The sequence below is a fragment of the Megachile rotundata genome, unplaced genomic scaffold (genome assembly GCF_050947335.1).
Source record: "Megachile rotundata isolate GNS110a unplaced genomic scaffold, iyMegRotu1 scaffold0057, whole genome shotgun sequence".
Taxonomy (NCBI): domain Eukaryota; kingdom Metazoa; phylum Arthropoda; class Insecta; order Hymenoptera; family Megachilidae; genus Megachile; species Megachile rotundata.
Genome location: NW_027473354.1, coordinates 786,615 through 804,402, shown reverse-complemented (window position 1 = coordinate 804,402; position 17,788 = coordinate 786,615). Strand labels below are relative to the sequence as shown.

Sequence of the window (17,788 nt, the reverse complement as noted above, 5' to 3'; positions counted from 1 at the left end):
TATTTTTAATTATTTATGCTACCATATATATTACATCCGGATATTTGAATTTTACCGCTTCCGCGGTAGCCTCCTCTTCCGCGGAAGCCTTCTCTGCCGCGGTAATCTCTTCGGCCTCTTCCAGATGTCCAATGACGCAGCAACCGCTTAACTATTTTCTGCATCTGAAACAGAAAAATGAAAATGTAAAATACTTTATATATACAGGGTGTTCGGCTACTGGTGGGCATAATTTCAGGGGGTGGTAGCTGGGGTGATTCTGAACAACTTTTTCCTTTACCAAAATGCTGGTTAAAGCTTAGTTTTTGAATTATTAATGAAAAACACTGACCAATCAGAGCGCGAGAATAGCGCGCGCTCAGATGCGAGAGCGACGGATGCAAGCGTGACGGTTGACCCTGGTCGTGAACAAACAAATCGCGCGACATCGGTAACGTAGTTACCACCGTCGATAATACGTCAGCCGGTAAGTAGTTACAAAATTTACTAAGTATACATTTATTAACGGAACTAAGTGTATCGATCAAACGAAAATGAAAATGAATATCAAGAGCAGCTTTTTTTAAATTATTGAAAATAAAAAATGGCTTTTTGTTTAACGATATAAAATTAAAAAATACTCGGACGCTTACCTCAGAAATGAATGTACGATGCGAGAATCCTTCATTAATTCTTAAACACATCGTCGTATGACAAGACACCCGTTTACTCGCTAAAATCCACAAGAGCATATCGATACCCGCTCTATGGGATTGTCAAGTAAAAAGGGTGACTGTCATTGTTTTCCGCAATAAAGATATTTACGGATTAGGAATCTGTACTAAACAAACACACAATCACACACGCACCACGATTGTCCCGTCCGCAGTGTCTATGTGTCACACACACCGCGATTGTCCTGTCCGCAGTGTTCACAAAGTTCGCGCCACGCCAATTTATTTCTTTTAAAAGTAAATTAAATTTTAAATACACACGCACTACACCGAATGATTTTTTAAAAAAACACATGAAATTTTAGAGCACCATAACAAACACATGCACCACGATTGTCCTGTCCGCAGTGTCTATGTGTTACACACACCGCGATTGTCCCGTCCGCAGTGTCCACAAAGTTCGCACCATACCAATTTATTTTTTCAAAAACTAAATGAAATGTTCAACCCCCATAAACATACACACACGCACCACGATTGTCCCGGCCGCAGTGTCCACAGAAAACATAATTCACAAAAAACGTATTTACAACAAATGTTCAAAATGTCCACCATTCTCTTCTAAGCATAATTGCACTTTTAGAAGTAGATTTTGTCGCACTTTTTCAAAGTCCGTCATAACGTTTTTCACTATTCCCGCGGAAAACTCGATTCGCTGTCTTAATTCTTCTATTGAATTTACGGGGGTTGAATATGTAATAGTTTTCATGTGTCCCCAGAAATGAAAATCCATTGGGTTTAAATCTGGGGACCGTGCAGGCCATGGTATAGGTGCTCCTCTTCCTATCCATCTGTTCTGGAAGTATGTTGCTAAATGTTCACGCACACTAATTGTAGAGTGCGGAGGTGCGCCGTCTTGCAGGTACCACATATTATTTCTTATTTCGGTGCATCTTCTAGTAGTGCAGGCAATCTATTTTTTAAAAAGTCCAGGTATCCTTCACCTATTAATCTGTTGGGCAGAACAATGGGACCAATCAGGTCGTTACCCAAAATGCCTGCCCAAATATTAAATGAAAATTGCCGTTGTGTATTAATGGCTAACGTCGCGTGCGGATTCTCCTCATTCCAGACATGGCTATTATGGAAATTAAATATTCCATGTCTGTTAAAGCTCACCTCATCCGTAAATAATATTCGTGAAAGGAAGGATTCATCAGTCCGTATTTTCTCTTCCATCCACGAACAAAGGTTTCTTCTTCTTTCGTAGTTACCCTCTTCTAATGCCTGCACTCGTTGGTAGTGGTATGGGTGCAGCTCATTATCCTTAAAAATTTGCCACACGGTGCTGTTGCTGACACCCTCTTCGGCTGCAATCCGTCGTGTACTTGTTGTCGGTTCATCGGCAATACGGCGCATTACTCTTTCTTCCAAATCGAGATTTTGCTGTACTCGTCCTCTGCTTCGTGTGGGTGTTGTCATGCCAGTCGTTCGTAATCTTTGGTGAACTCGTAAAAATGTTTTCCGATCTGGCAGACGTTTGGTGGGGAAGCGCTCTGCATAAATTTGGCGGGCGCGAACGGTGTTTCTTTTCGCTTCCCCATAGCACAAATGAATTTCTGCTAATTCTTCATTTGTGAATTCCATTTTCTACTTCTTTCTTCTTTCTTCTTTCTTCTTTCTTCTTTCTTCTTTCTTCTTTCTTCTTTCTTCTTTCTTCTTTCTTCTTTCTTCTTTCTTCTTTCTTCTTTCTTCTTTCTTCTTTCTTCTTTCTTCTTTCTTCTTTCTTCTTTCTTCTTTCTTCTTTCTTCTTTCTTCTTTCTTCTTTCTTCTTTCTTCTTTCTTCTTTCTTCTTTCTCTTCCTGCACTAACACACTCACAGACTACACACAAAATCACAAGCACACAAAAAAATCACAAGTACACAAAAAAGAAAAAGAAATTCAATCATACACGCAGTCCAAAAAATTAAAAAAAATTACATTTTACGCGTATGCGATCGCGTAACACGAGAAATGAGAAAAAAGGTAAATAAAATGAAATAAATAAAAAATGAAGAATAAAGAATAAAATAAAATGAGCAAAATATTATATTAAATTATATTGACTGTCTCTTTTGATCGTCAACAATCAACTGACGATTTCTACAGAATTCTAGAAGCAAAACACAGTAACCAACTGACAATCGTTGATCTTTCAATGTCGTTGAAATCGTAGCTTTAACACGTGTTCGCATAATGATGGAATCGTCGGGTGACCGAACGTAAACAATAACATATCGGTAGGGCAATCCGAATGCAAGAGTAAAACTATTTGATTTTTTCATTATATTTGTATGTAACTTTCATTAATATATTTGTAACATTTTCCTGATTAAAATGATACTAAACACGATGTAATTCGGAACATATTAATTTTTATTATTGAGAACCTTACTTGAATAAGTTATTTTAAATATGACTCAAATTACGTCGCGTTTGGTCTTATTTTAATCAGAAAAATGTAAAAGATTTACTAGTTAAATGTTCATTAACGAAAACATCAAAACTAAAAATGTTTTGCATTGGTATTGTCTTGCCGCTATGTGCCGCTATTCTCGCGCTCTGATTGGTCAGTGTTTTTCATTAATAATTCAAAAACTAAACTTTAACCAGCATTTTGGTAAAGGAAAAAGTTGTTCAGAATCACCCCAGCTACCACCCCCTGAAATTATGCCCACCGGTAGCCGAACACCCCGTATATATTTTTTTATAAGAAATGAAGACACCCCTAATAATTAGTAATCGTATGGAGCACCGGGTGTATAGGAGTGTAGTGGGGGACAAGGTTTTGAAGACTGTCGAAGAATTAATTTTATTGATAAAATCCGCGGTTGCTCAAAGCTTTGATGTAAATAATATCCATAATGAATTAAAAGCAGTTCGAAACGATTGAGGAGTTCGGATTCCGGGCTAGTTATAATAATTTTTTTGGAAATACATAATTTACCGTAGGGGAATAAATTGGAATAAATAAATGTGTAACACATTACTTACTTTTCTTCCAGACATTACTGGTGTGTTTTGCGAAGGTGGGGACGGCTCTTCTTTTACACTGTCTGTTTTTGGCTCCTCCACTCTTTCCTCCTGTTTTTAACCGACTTCGAAAAAGGAGGAGGTTACTCAATTCGATCAGTATATTTTTTTTTTTTTTTTTTTTTTTTTTTTTTTTTTTATTATTATTTTTATTTTCTATGTGTGCCCGCCTATTACGCCTAGCTGGATGCACCGATCGGAACGAAACCTTTTGCATCTGGTAGGTTCTGACTCCCCATTGGTACCATTATCAAAAAATTTTTCATTTTTCAATTGCAAAGTGTTGTTATTGCAAAAAAACCGGCAACTTTTGAAATAAACTTTTCTCGATTTTAGTGCGCTTTTAATATCTTATCACGGACATGATTCTGAACAATTTTGTTCATATAAAAATTTCGCGGAAAGCTTTAGTTTTCGAGATATTAGCGAAAAATTGTTGAAAAGTTTTGAAATCAACTTTGGACGATTTTAATGTCCTTTTAATATGTTATCAGGGGCACGATTCTGAACAACTTTTTCCTTATCCGCAATTAAGGGGAAGCTTTAGTTTCCGAGTTATTAGCGAAAAACTATTGTTACTAATACAGTATTCACTCCGTAAATGTTACTTTTGCCGGTCTCGATTGTACATTTACGGTAGAGGTCCTACATTCTTTGTGGTGTGCCGAACGTAGAAAGAGACAGCCATGCAAAAGACAAAGAGGGATAGAGTTTCGAGCGTTCGGCAAACATGAAGGACTCGTGCGTGTTCTGTCTTAAATTTAAAAATTAAAATTCTTTATTTTTGGTTTTTCGTCAATGAAACTTTTACCATCGTATTTGTCTCGTTTTTCTGATTAAAATGACACCAAACACGATACGATTACGATCGTAATTACTTATGTAACAAGCCATAAAAGTTTGGGATGTAACATTTACGGTAGAGGTGCGAATTCCTTCTAAAGGCTTGCTATACAAGTAATTATGATTTTAATTATACCGTGTTTGGTACCATTTTAATCAGAAAAACGAGACGAATACGATAATCAAAGCTTCATTGATGAAACTCCAAAAATAAAGAATTTTGATTTTTGAATTTAAAAGGCAGAAGACGCACGAGTGTTTCATATTTGCCGAACGCGTCAATCTTCTGCTTTTCTTTCTTTTCCATTCGCCGTCCTCTTTTACGTTAAAAACTTTAATCACTCGTTACACACACATATGTTAACGTAATTATATCATGTTTGGTGTCATTTTAATCAGGAAATCTAGACAAATACAACGGTAATAGTTTCATGAAAATAGTAAGAAATAAGAAAGTTACAATCTTTTCCTTTGCTTGCATTAGTATGTGTCTCACCGATATTCGATTCTCGTCGTTTCGGCGACCGATCGTGTTTCATTCTCGACTGATTTCGAGGAGGATCCCTCCAGTAGTGGGGATACAATTTTTAACCGACTTCGAAAAAGGAGGATGTTACTTAATTCGATCAGTATATTTTTTTTTTAACATTTACGGTAGAGATCTTTTTAACATTTACGGAGTGAATACTGTATATTGAATTCTACGTATGCCTCTGTGCCTCTGGTGGTGTATGAATCAACATGCAGTCGCCGATTTTCTTGTCGACAACAAACACGTCTTCTTGTTGACAACAAACACGTCTTGTCGGCCGAAAATCAGTATACATGTATAATAACTATTGTTATTGCAAAATCCTATTCTTTGGTATTTTTATGTAAGAAATGCACCGATCGCGATGAAACTTTTCGAATCTCGAAGATCTTTCCAAGATGATCTCATTTGTAACAGACATTTATGGGACTCGTTAATTGTTAATAACTACTGATATTGCAAAAGATTTATTCTTACCCTGCAAAAAATATGGCGACCGTGATTTTTCAAAGTTGTTCCTGTAAGTAGACTTCGTCAATTTCTTTATCAATTGGCCGCAAATAAAAGAGAAGGAAAAAAAACATACTTGGCTTGTTTCTTTACGTGTCAGTCGCTGGAAGGTGATTTGCAGTGTTTGTTTGCAAAAGCAAGCGTCGTAATCTTTCCATTTCTGCGAGTGCTCGCTCGTCATGAGGTTTAACTAGGATTTTGTTTGGCGCTAAATCAGATAAAACTAGACCATCTAGACTTTTAACACGACTAAGTGCAACGTAAATTTGACCTTTTGCAAAATTCCTTTTGCCAAGATCAATTACAGCTTTGTTTAATGTGGTCCCTTGTAATTTGTGCACCGTTACTGCCCAACTTAAAATAAGTGGTAACATTCTGCGCTCGACGTCCCCATAACCTTTTGTTGCCTGAAACGTTGCTGAAACTGGAGATATTGGAATGTAACCATCAATATCTTTGAACCTATTTCCAACAGATTCGTCGTCAAATTTTATAAGAACTGAATCCGGCAATTCTCCCTCTTCTAGTTGGTCTCTTCTAAGTGCCGGCCATATAAATTTCTTAACTATTCCCATTGCACCGTTTATCAAACCATCAGAAATTGATATATTTCGCCGCAGCATGATTCGCGATCCCTCGGCTAACGTTATTGTATGTAACAGTCCGCCACAGTTATTAACATTTGTAGGAATAACATTTTCTGGTGGCCTTTTTCCATATGTAGCTGCCTCACGGGACTCGTCTACTGCATCAATGATGTACATTCGATGTGATTGTGCTAATTTATCGGTCATTTTTGTATTATATTCATCGACTAATTTTATGGTTGGGAATATTCTTACCGCTTCACCATCCTCAAACTCTCCGGTTAAGGGAACTCTTCTTCGTTCGCATAGTATTTGTAGTTGAAAGGTTGTCACTTCCCCAAACCGTAGGTTATTCAGTAAGTCGATAAACTCGACGTCATCCCTTTGTCGCATGTTAATGGTGAGTTCGCAGAATGAAAATTGGTGCCATAAATTAATTTCTGCGCTACACCAATGGGGCTGTATAAAACACCAGTGTCCTTTTACCGGGGGCAACTGCATGATATCGCCAAACAGAAGTACATTTACGCCACCAAACAGTTTATCATTCATTTTGAATTCTTGCAATCTTAAATGAATTATTCGCAAATTCTCGTAAGATACCATTGATATCTCGTCAATAATCAACCACCTTATGTACCGCCACTTTCGTCTCTCTTGTTCGAGTCTTTGTCCAGTCAGTCGCCGATAGGTCATTGCAGTACCTTTTTCAATAGGCAACGAGAACAAGGAGTGCAGAGTTTTTCCGAATATTTGGCGGGCAGCGACGCCAGTCAAAGAAGCTACTTCAATGAACAATGGTTTTATCATCATATCAACTGTGGGATTATAGCAGCGTTTAATATGTTCAACAAGTAATTTTAAAATAAACGACTTGCCACTACCAGCTCCTCCGGTAATAAAAAGTAACATTTGTTCCGTATCTTCATCATCATTCTTTTTAATATCTTTCTCAATTACTGAGGAAACTGATTTCAATAAACTTTTCTGTTGAACGTTAAGACTTCGAATACTGTTAAGGAACACGTCTTCTGGCATTGCAAGTGTTTCTTGCTGTTGATCCTCATACAAATCAACTTGATCGCAATATACTGTTTCGTCGGCATGAATGCTGACTGGTTCTCTTAACTGTTCATTATTAGTTTCCCCTTCGCGTACAACGTTCAAAGCTACAGCCTGGGCCAGCGCTGCTTCAATAATTTGTTCTGCGTGAGTAAATTGTTCAACGGTTGCGTTTCCCAACATAGGTTTCAATTCGTGTCGCCGTCGAAGAAAACATTGTTCCGAAGATTCGTTTTCGGACATAAGTGTACTTTCATCACGAAATGGAATGTGACACACTATCAAGTTATAGAAATATCCTTCTCTATCACTGTTCAAGGTATAATATCGGTGGCGAAGTACAGCTGCTTTATTTCTTATTCGCATTCGAGTATTGTCCTTCAATTTTATAAACCTCGACCTCGATGTTTCTTCATCGTCATTTCTAAGTTCTGCGTCTCCATCCTCTTCTGTCCACATTCCACTTGAAACTGTTTCATATCGGACAGCAAATTCAGCTAAGCTCAAATTCTCTAGACTGTCCGGTCTCTTTGCGTAACGATCGAATATGTTATTGAAAAATGATGTTTCATATCCTTCGAAACGCAAAATTCTGTATCTCTGCTCAGGCCGACAGCTGTTTATAAATACAGCTTTTCGCGAGCTCATTTTAAGAGGCAGATGGCATAATCGATAAGCACATTCTGCAGCACTGACCATTCGTTGGGACAGAATTGCCATAGATACCGAAAATAATTGATTCCAGACGGTACCGCCGCGGCGTTTCGCACGGGAAACGGCTTCTTTAATAACGTCTCCTGTATCCTGCGGCTCGCACTTACTTGCGTACTTAGCAATATAATATGCAACTGCTGTAACATTTCCGCATGGTTGAATATCCATGTTTGCTTCCCAAAGCTTTAAAAGAGTTGGATTGTAATTATTTACCATAACTTCATTTACGGTTCTCTTAAGTACACAGAAACGTCCATTGTTGGCAAGTGTGTCATCTGGACCCAAGCACATCGTTGTTTCACTTATCGGTCTAGGAAATCCGAAACGACAACAACGATTATTACGATCTTTGTAACATGTATCAGAATGTTTATGAATTTGGACTCTTTGTACTATGTCGCTCATATCTTGGTTTTCTGCTTCCAATGAACAAGATACAACTTTCTCAATAACGTTGCGGCCTTCGTTGGTAAGGAAATCGGGTACATTTTCACACCAAATCAGCATGTGTAAATGTGGACTTCCCCTATTCTGAAATTCAATTCTATACCAAAAATCGATAACAACGCCACCTAAGCAATGAGAGTTTTTTAAATACTGCATCAACGCGTTTACTCGTACCGTAAATTGTCTTGCTATAACTACTGGATATTTCTGAACCAACTTTAGTCGATCCGCAAAAGTTAGGTTTTCAAATTCGGTAATGGGACGACCATCGGATAAGAGTAACGCTTTCAACATATCTGGCCAGTTTAGATCATTGCAAGAGAAGGTAGCAAACCATGTGGGCGGTCCAAGACTTCGAACCATGGCGATTAATTCCGAGCAGCAACGTTTCCAGTATGATACCGATCCTCTTATATTTCTCATCGTGAGGTGCATATTATCTACTAATCGCTGTGGAGTATGTTCTCCTTGGCGCATTCTACATGATACTGAAACGCTAGCTTTTGCGCGATAATATTCAACAACAGATAATGCGAAGAACAAATAATCTGTTCGTTGAAATCGTTTGTCATTGCTCAGAATACGCGCTTGGAAGTAATCCAGTGGTGTTATTGAGATATCTCGGTGCTCTCCGAAACCATTTTTTCCATCTGGAAATAGAAAGAACCAACACAGTTCTTCCATTCTTCTTTCCCTCTCTAGGTTCAAAGGAGGCGCAGTTTTTCTATGTATATTCGCCAATCTTATCGGGTCATTTTCTGTGTTGTTATTATTACCGATAGAGACGATATTATCGATATTGGGAATATCGTCATCAATCGAACGTAACATACTTGTTGCGAAAACAACTTGCGCCTCGCCGGACTCTGTATGAGTAGTCGCAGCAGGTGATTGTTGTATCCTTTCGACTTGTGGGGATCTATTCCTTTCGGGTGCAATTGCTAGAGGTGTTAATGAGTAGATATTTAGCACATTGCTATTGCCTCCTTTAGCATATAAATTACGACGCAAGATCATGTGTAAATCTTCAATATTCGTAAATTTCATACAGCATGAAAGGCCCCGTGACGGTGCTTTATATCCTTTCGGACCTCTTGCGTGGGAATCAAACAACCAATAGCAGGGACTTTCCGACTGGTTGCTGCATGATACAGCGACTGATATAAAATTCGCGGTAAGAATTCCGTATGTATACTGTTGGAAAAACATAATTAAACCGTTCTTTAAATTTGGGAATCCTTCATCACCGTTATCAATGTCAATATGACCATTTACAGCCATTTCATAGCCAATGTCAATACCGACTCTGATATTATTAAACGATAAGTGTGGCAATAATTCTGTTACAGCTAAGTAGTCTACATTGACTTCTCCGGGGTCAGGGTTATTTCGCGCTTCAATGCAATCACGGTAATATTTATCTCCTACTAAAAGTACATAATCAACATCACTAGTACACCACGTACTAGGATCGAGCAAATTAAACGCAACACAAGCAACTGCAGCTATGCCTGTGCATTGCTTACCGCGAGATTCGATGCTGAAGCGATCGCTAGCTTGATGGCACGTGCCTCGTAAAATAGCTACATTATGGCCTACATGCACAAATTTACTGCTTGATTCAGTAATTCTTTGTGCAACTTCAATTTCTTTTCTTACAATAGGAAGCTCTTCAGTGACATGAGCTATTTCCGAAATGTTATTGATAATATTAGAAAAACATGGTCGCACATCTTTGTACAAAGCATTATTTTGTAGCAGCCATTCTAAAGCTCTTCGAAGTTTACCGACGTCTATTTCAAATTGTCGCTGTCGTTCCAAATTTTCTAGGCTTTCTACGACAATCATTATACCGGTCTGGTTTAACCTAACTGGAAGTTGTTCGGCAACTTCGAATACATCACGGGCAAATAGGACTACCTGACCTTTGCACCAATTCTGACTGAAGCGATTTTGAATTTTCATGATTTTAAGGAACGGGACTATTCTGCACAACATGTGTTTTTCGATTTCCGATAAATCTGATATCACCTGAGGTACTTGCATTACTTCCATTTTATTCCACAATGCCTGCGATGGAACTTTGTGCTTTTTAAGATGATGTAGGCAGCGAGAACATGTTGTTATCTTCTCTAATTCTATCAGATTTGCAGGAATTAGATGAGACAGAGGCTGCGTGTGCAAAGCGTAACGTTGCTGCGGATATAAAGTTTTGCAACACACCGCACACGGTACATCAGCAAAAATATTAATAGCCGATTTAAAACTGTCTGCCTGAAGAAGAAGCTCTTTTCTTCGGTTTCTAGCATGTTCGCGCATATCATTTAAGCGTGTATTTCTTGATTCGGTACATTCTGTTAGTACCACTTCCCGCGTACGATTTCTTGCGAGCATTAGACGTTGTGAACGTTGTTTCGTAGATTCGTTCTCTAATCGCCGGTGGATTAATCCGATCCGACGTGATCGTTCCTGGGCCGATTCGTTTGCTAATCGCCGGCGGATTAATCCGATCCGACGTGATCGTTCCTCGGCCGATTCATTCTCTAATCGCCGGTGGATTAATCCGATCCGACGTGATCGTTCCTGGGCCGATTCGTTTGCTAATCGCCGGCGGATTAATCCGATCCGACGTGATCGTTCCTCGGCCGATTCGTTCTCTAATCGCCGTTGGATTAATCCGATCCGACGTGATCGTTCCTGGCCCGATTCGTTTGCTAATCGCCGGCGTATTATTCCGATCCGACGTGATCGTTCCTCGGCCGATTCGATCTCTAATCGCCGGTGGATTAATCTGATCCGACGTGATCGTTCCTGGCCCGATTCGTTTGCTAATCGCCGGCGGATTAATCCGATCCGACGTGATCGTTCCTCGGCCGATTCGTTCTCTAATCGCCGGTGGATTAATCCGATCCGACGTGATCGTTCCTGGCCCGATTCGTTTGCTAATCGCCGGCGCATTAATCCGATCCGACGTGATCGTTCCTGGCCCGATTCGTTTGCTAATCGCCGGCGCATTAATCCGATCCGACGTGATCGTTCCTCGGCCGATTCGTTTGCTAATCGCCGGCGCATTAATCCGATCCGACGTGATCGTTCCTCGGCCGATTCGTTTGCTAATCGCCGGCGCATTAATCCGATCCGACGTGATCGTTCCTCGGCCGATTCGTTTGCTAATCGCCGGCGGATTAATCCGATCCGACGTGATCGTTCCTCGGCCGATTCGTTTGCTAATCGCCGGCGCATTAATCCGATCCGACGTGATCGTTCCACGGCCGATTCGTTCTTTAAACGGTTAGAAATTCTACTTAGCCGCCTTTTTTTTTCACCTGTTGTTTCGCGTGACACTTTCGAACGTGCGTATTTCCGCATTGCGGATAATCTCGAACGGCGTTCATTAATAGTTTCTTGACGCCGTGCCTGTGCATTTATTTCACGATTCCTTGACAGACGTAATTGTTTAACTTCGTGCGATTCTTTCGCTCGATTCTTTTTCCTTCGGGATGCATCTTTTGTCGGTCTGCCCATAGTTGTATATATGAGACTTCTAAAAAAGTGATTACTTCAAACCACAATTGGCTCACTTGTTTTTGATTCGCTCAAAGCAGAATAGGACCCTTTTTTTGATTCGCTCAAAGCAGAATACGACCCTTTTTTTGATTCGCTCAAAGCAGAATTGGACCCTTTTTTTGATTCGCTCAAAGCAGAATAGGACCCTTTTTTTGATTCGCTCAAAGCAGAATAGGACTCTTTTTTTGATTCGCTCAAAGCAGAATACGACCCTTTTTTTGATTCGCTCAAAGCAGAATTGGACCCTTTTTTTGATTCGCTCAAAGCAGAATAGGACCCTTTTTTTGATTCGCTCAAAGCAGAATAGGACTCTTTTTTTGATTCGCTCAAAGCAGAATACGACCCTTTTTTTGATTCGCTCAAAGCAGAATTGGACCCTTTTTTTGATTCGCTCAAAGCAGAATAGGACCCTTTTTTTGATTCGCTCAAAGCAGAATAGGACTCTTTTTTTGATTCGCTCAAAGCAGAATACGACCCTTTTTTTGATTCGCTCAAAGCAGAATTGGACCCTTTTTTTGATTCGCTCAAAGCAGAATAGGACCCTTTTTTTGATTCGCTCAAAGCAGAATAGGACTCTTTTTTTGATTCGCTCAAAGCAGAATACGACCCTTTTTTTGATTCGCTCAAAGCAGAATAGGACTCTTTTTTTGATTCGCTCAAAGCAGAATTGGACCCTTTTTTTTGATTCGCTCAAAGCAGAATCAATTTTTATATCTTACTCTAGTTTCTTAAAATAAAAAAAAAAAATAAAAAATATAAAAAAAGGAAAAGCTGTACTTCGAATACCTATTACGCAGTCTTCAATTTTGCCTGTATCGCGCTGAGCTCAAGAAAGCGTGGCACGATACTCGATACAACTGACTGCTGTTTGCCTTTCCTAAACGTTGGAAGAGATGCTGAACGTAGAAAGAGACAGCCATACAAAAGACAAAGAGGGATAGAGTTTCGAGCGTTCGGCAAATATGAAAGACTCGTGCGTGTTCTGTCTTTTAAATTTAAAAATTAAAATTCTTTATTTTTGGTTTTTCGTCAATGAAACTTTTACCATTGTATTTGTCTCGTTTTTCTGATTAAAATGACACCAAACACGATACGATTACGATCGTAATTACTTATGTAACAAGCCATAAAAGTTTGGGATGTAACATTTACGGTAGAGGTGCGAATTCCTTCTAAAGGCTTGCTATACAAGTAATTATGATTTTAATTATACCGTGTTTGGTACCATTTTAATCAGAAAAACGAGACGAATACGATAATCAAAGCTTCATTGATGAAACTCCAAAAATAAAGAATTTTGATTTTTGAATTTAAAAGGCAGAAGACGCACGAGTGTTTCATGTTTGCCGAACGCGTCAATCTTCTGCTTCTCTTTCTTTTCCATTCGCCGTCCTCTTTTACGTTAAAAACTTTAATCACTCGTTACACACACAATTGTTAACGTAATTATATCATGTTTGGTGTCATTTTAATCAGGAAATCTAGACAAATACAACGGTAATAGTTTCATGAAAAAATAGTAAGAAATAAGAAAGTTACAATCTTTTCCTTTGCTTGCATTAGTATGTGTCTCACCGATATTCGATTCTCGTCGTTTCGGCGACCGATCGTGTTTTAATTCTTGACTGATTTCGTGGGGAATCCCCCCAGTAGTGGGGATACAATTTTAACATTTACAGAGAGAATACTGCATTGCATTGGTATTGTTTCGCCAACATATACCGATTTGTTTATGCTGTGTCTTCTTTTTCACGCGCTGTCCTTCTTTACGTTCGAAGCGGGCGGCAAACTTGAAACAATGTAGGAGCTGATGAAGAGTGGACGGCTTGTCCCAAAGCGTATTGCACTGTTGTTGTGTATTCTATATTTACAATCTAAATGACCTTGCAATGAAACATATGAACAAAGCATGGAATCCTGGAATTTGCCCCACCAATTCTCTTCCTTTGGAAGTCACATACCGCAGATGTTTTATTCAGTTTCAGTTCAACCACCATACTGTTGACAGGTAAGTACTATTTTTCATTTTTAAATAAAAATAGGGGATGAGTGCTTTTCGGAACTTTATTCACAAATGCAAATAGATTATTTTTTAAATAATACAATTTTTTTTGCAGAAATATGGCTGCGAATGAAAATACTCGTAAGTATAATTAAAATTTCAATAGAAAATTAATATAATGCATGATTCAGCGATTTACTTGCCAGCGTTTTTCTCGTAAATGACTGGTAATAGAAAAAAATGAAAGAGGACAAAGTGATAGTGTTTTTTATAAACAACATAATGAAGTATGTATTTTTTTCGTGTTTATACTATTTTTTAAGATAGTTTTTCACTCTTTCAGAACAAGCTCTTATGAATGCACTGCAGCAACTGCAGCTGCAGCAGCAGCAGCTGCAGCAACAGATGCAGCATATGGGCGAGGAAATGCGGGCTCAACAATCGCTGCAGCAGCAGCAGCAGCAGCAGCAGCAGCAGCAACAGCAACAGCAACAGCAACAACAACAAGCGCTGCAAGAGCAGCAGCATCAGCAACAGGAGGAAGGTGCTAAGCCGTCGCGGGGTAAGCATCACAGATTCTATCACACAAATGACTAACACTACAACTACCGAAGGGGTCAAAATTAATTGTTTAAAGTGTCTTATTTTTAAATTATAAAACTTGTAAAATTGTGTCTTCTTCGAATATACGTTGATCCTAGTTTTGAGATAAAGAACTACGGTATGTGCAACGGTATGTTTATATTTCATCTTTTGTTTTATTATCTTATTTCCGATTTAAAAGTCATGTACATTGAACGCTGGTAGTTCTAGTGTTAACCAATCCGTGTCGTACATAATAAAGAATTATTTTCCAAAAATGTAACAGTTCAAATTTTACATTGCAGTGAGAGGAACAGCCGCAGGCACGAGACGGAAGCCGTATCGCGGCAGACGGCGCGGCAGAAGGCGAGGCGGAGGAGGGTGGGGGGGAGTCGGCCGCGGGGTGATAGACGGCCCCAACTGTTTATATCAATTTTTTAATAAATAAATAAAAAGCATATCGAATATCCATGTTGTCTTTTACTTAATTATGTTCATGGCATTTTCGCGGACAAAAAAAAAGCCTAGAAGAATTGCCTCAAAGTATCCTATATAATTCTCCCCATTCCACTAAAAAGCGTGAAATAAAATAATTTTAAGAAAAAAAATACACCGACTTCGAAATGCACTAAAAAGTATAAAATAATTTCTATTTCATTCAATCATACAATTACGTCACAGATATGAATGAAACCTATTTACGCGTTAGGTAGTGTATTAAATACATTTCAACCTTTTCGGAGGCGGCGCAAAATTAAAAGATTTTCTTGAACATGACAACCTTTGGACTGCCGAACATAGGCAAAGCTTGTACAGCTATTTCTTTTCTATATATATAACTCGACAGCACGCCGCGAAATAGGTGTTAGTGCGTATACAAACTATGTGTGGGAATTGGTGATCTTGAAATTAACATTTATCTTTCTTTGAACTAAACTATTTTAATTCATTGTAAAAATACATAAAACCATTTTTCCATTATTCCCACGCTCTCACTCCACTCTCATTTTTTATTACTTCCCCTTTCTTCTGTTTCAGTCCTACCAATCTTCTCACGCATCCCAAACTCCTCACTCATACCAACCTACTCACTCCTACCAACTTACTCACTCATACCAACTCACGCACTTATTAAAAAACCAACTTCACACTATGGTCTATCTAGATTCATAGAGTATGCGACGGAAAGACTCGATCGCCGCATACTCTATAAAGATAGAGCCGATCTGCCGCAAATTTGGTAATTCCCGCGTCGTGGGCTCCGTTTATAGGTTCTTAGATCCATGGCTTCCACACGCGAAAGAAGTAGATTCAATTTCATTTATATCAGAAACGTTACGAAATGAAGATGCAGTCGTTACATTTACGTATAGTCCCAGATATATCTATAATGAATCATATTCTTTCTCAGGATTTATTAATTTCCAATACGCCATACCACAATCAACTGATTATTGGCAGCAACGTTTACTGAGGTATTTTTAATTTTGCGCCGCCTCCGAAAAGGTTGAAATGTATTTAATACACTACCTAACGCGTAAATAGGTTTCATTCATATCTGTGACGTAATTGTATGATTGAATGAAATAGAAATTATTTTATACTTTTTAGTGCATTTCGAAGTCGGTGTATTTTTTTTCTTAAAATTATTTTATTTATCTTCTTGATTTTCTTGATTTGCAACTATGTCCATCTAGAAATAAAAAATTTACATATTGTAAATTTATAATTAACACTGACATTTGTAATTAACACTGACGGGCAAGACACCGTACGCGTGACATTATACGCAAACTACTTACTTTTTCAATTCCTGTCTGCATAGTTGTGATATTGTCCATGGTCATTTTTCAATTGCTGGATCGTCGATCGATGCCGGGGTCCGAAGCTATGCACCCCACCACTGTCCCTTACTTCCACCACAGTTCCTCGTTTCACCCACGTCACTCATTTCCACCACTGTCCCTCATTTCCACCACTATCCCTCCTTTCCACCACCACTCTCAATATGAGTACGAATATTACATCACATTACGTTCTGCAACATCCGAATGCAACGTATCGGAATTCTTTGCAGTACGTCTACGTATTTTTTTAAGTAGAGTGATTTAGTTTTTAAACTATTCAGTTATTTACTTTTTTTTTAGTGTTAATTTTATTTAGTTTATTAGTATTTTTTGTAGTGTTAATTTCATTTAATTTATTAGTATTTTTTTTAGTATTTTTATTATTTTTTTTTTCAAAAGTGAAGCGAGTGAAATGAATGTGAGTGCATCGAAAGTGAGTGCACCGAAAGTGAGTGCACCGAAAGTGAGTGCACCGAAAGTGAGTGCACCGAATGTAAGAAGAAAATTATACGCCTCAACGAGGAGGTACTCCAAGAAAAGAAGACTTCATAAAAGGCGATGTAGTTTAGATGCTTCGACAAGGAATGCAACACTTGCTAAGGAGTACGGAACTCAGGCGTCAACATCCGGCGGAAGGACATCCATGTCACAAATACCACAAAATGAAGAAACTTCAGAAGATACGATATCAGCACAGACCTTAGATGGCGAAAACGGTATCTGGATCGTAGAAGAAATAACTTCACCCCGTCCACAAGAAACGCCATCTTTTTCACACGGATTAAACATCGTAAACATGCAGCACATGTTTGAAGAAATGAAGAAAATAAGCCATCATGCCGACAATAAAGAAGACTGCGGGATAAAATACTTAGAAATAACTGGCATGCAACAGTCGGGCTTGAAGACTACCCTCAACGTAGTATGCACAATGTGCCACTACGAAGGGGAAATTCACAGTCAACCCGACGAAATTGGATAAATGGACGTAAACAGTAGTGCCGTGGATGGAACAATGTTTACTGGGGATAGCTATGCACAAATGGAAGAATTGTTAGTAGCAATGAATATAAAATGCATGTCGAAAAGACAATTTGTAAAACACCATGATGAAATAGCAAATTCATTGATTGCCGCTGCGGAAGAAGAAATGAGAGCAGCGGCCGAAGAAGAAAGACGATTAGCTGTTGAAAGGGGCGATATTGCTCCACAATCTGGAATTCCACACATTCCCGTCGTCGCCGATGGGAGTTGGATAAAGAGATCGTTTCGCACCGGCGCCTATAACTCTGCGTCAGGAGTCGGTATGATAGTTGGATATCACACCCGAAAAGTTTTATTCATTGGTGTGCGGAATAAAAGATGCAC

The 17,788-nt window shown here is 38.8% G+C and overlaps 3 protein-coding genes across 3 annotated transcripts; 1 reads left to right on the top strand and 2 right to left on the bottom strand.

The window, feature by feature from the left end:
* Positions 1-54: 54 nt before the first annotated feature.
* LOC143266144 (uncharacterized) lies at positions 55-11,947 on the bottom strand. Its single transcript, XM_076541773.1, has 2 exons — positions 3,689-11,947; positions 55-164 (listed from the first exon to the last, which is right to left on the bottom strand). Exon 1 carries the CDS (start codon positions 11,945-11,947, stop codon positions 5,702-5,704), a length of 6,246 nt encoding a protein of 2,081 aa, XP_076397888.1. The 3' UTR covers positions 55-164; positions 3,689-5,701.
* Positions 1,478-2,412, bottom strand: LOC143266153 (uncharacterized). Its single transcript, XM_076541779.1, has one exon. It carries the CDS (start codon positions 2,298-2,300, stop codon positions 1,593-1,595), a length of 708 nt encoding a protein of 235 aa, XP_076397894.1. The 5' UTR covers positions 2,301-2,412; the 3' UTR covers positions 1,478-1,592.
* A 1,110-nt stretch (positions 11,948-13,057) lies between the features above and the next one.
* On the top strand, positions 13,058-15,701 carry LOC143266145 (uncharacterized). Its single transcript, XM_076541774.1, has 4 exons — positions 13,058-13,997; positions 14,107-14,132; positions 14,335-14,553; positions 14,879-15,701. The coding sequence occupies exons 1-4, from the start codon at positions 13,879-13,881 to the stop codon at positions 15,019-15,021; spliced, it is 507 nt and encodes a 168-aa protein (XP_076397889.1). The 5' UTR covers positions 13,058-13,878; the 3' UTR covers positions 15,022-15,701.
* The last annotated feature ends 2,087 nt before the right edge of the window (positions 15,702-17,788 follow it).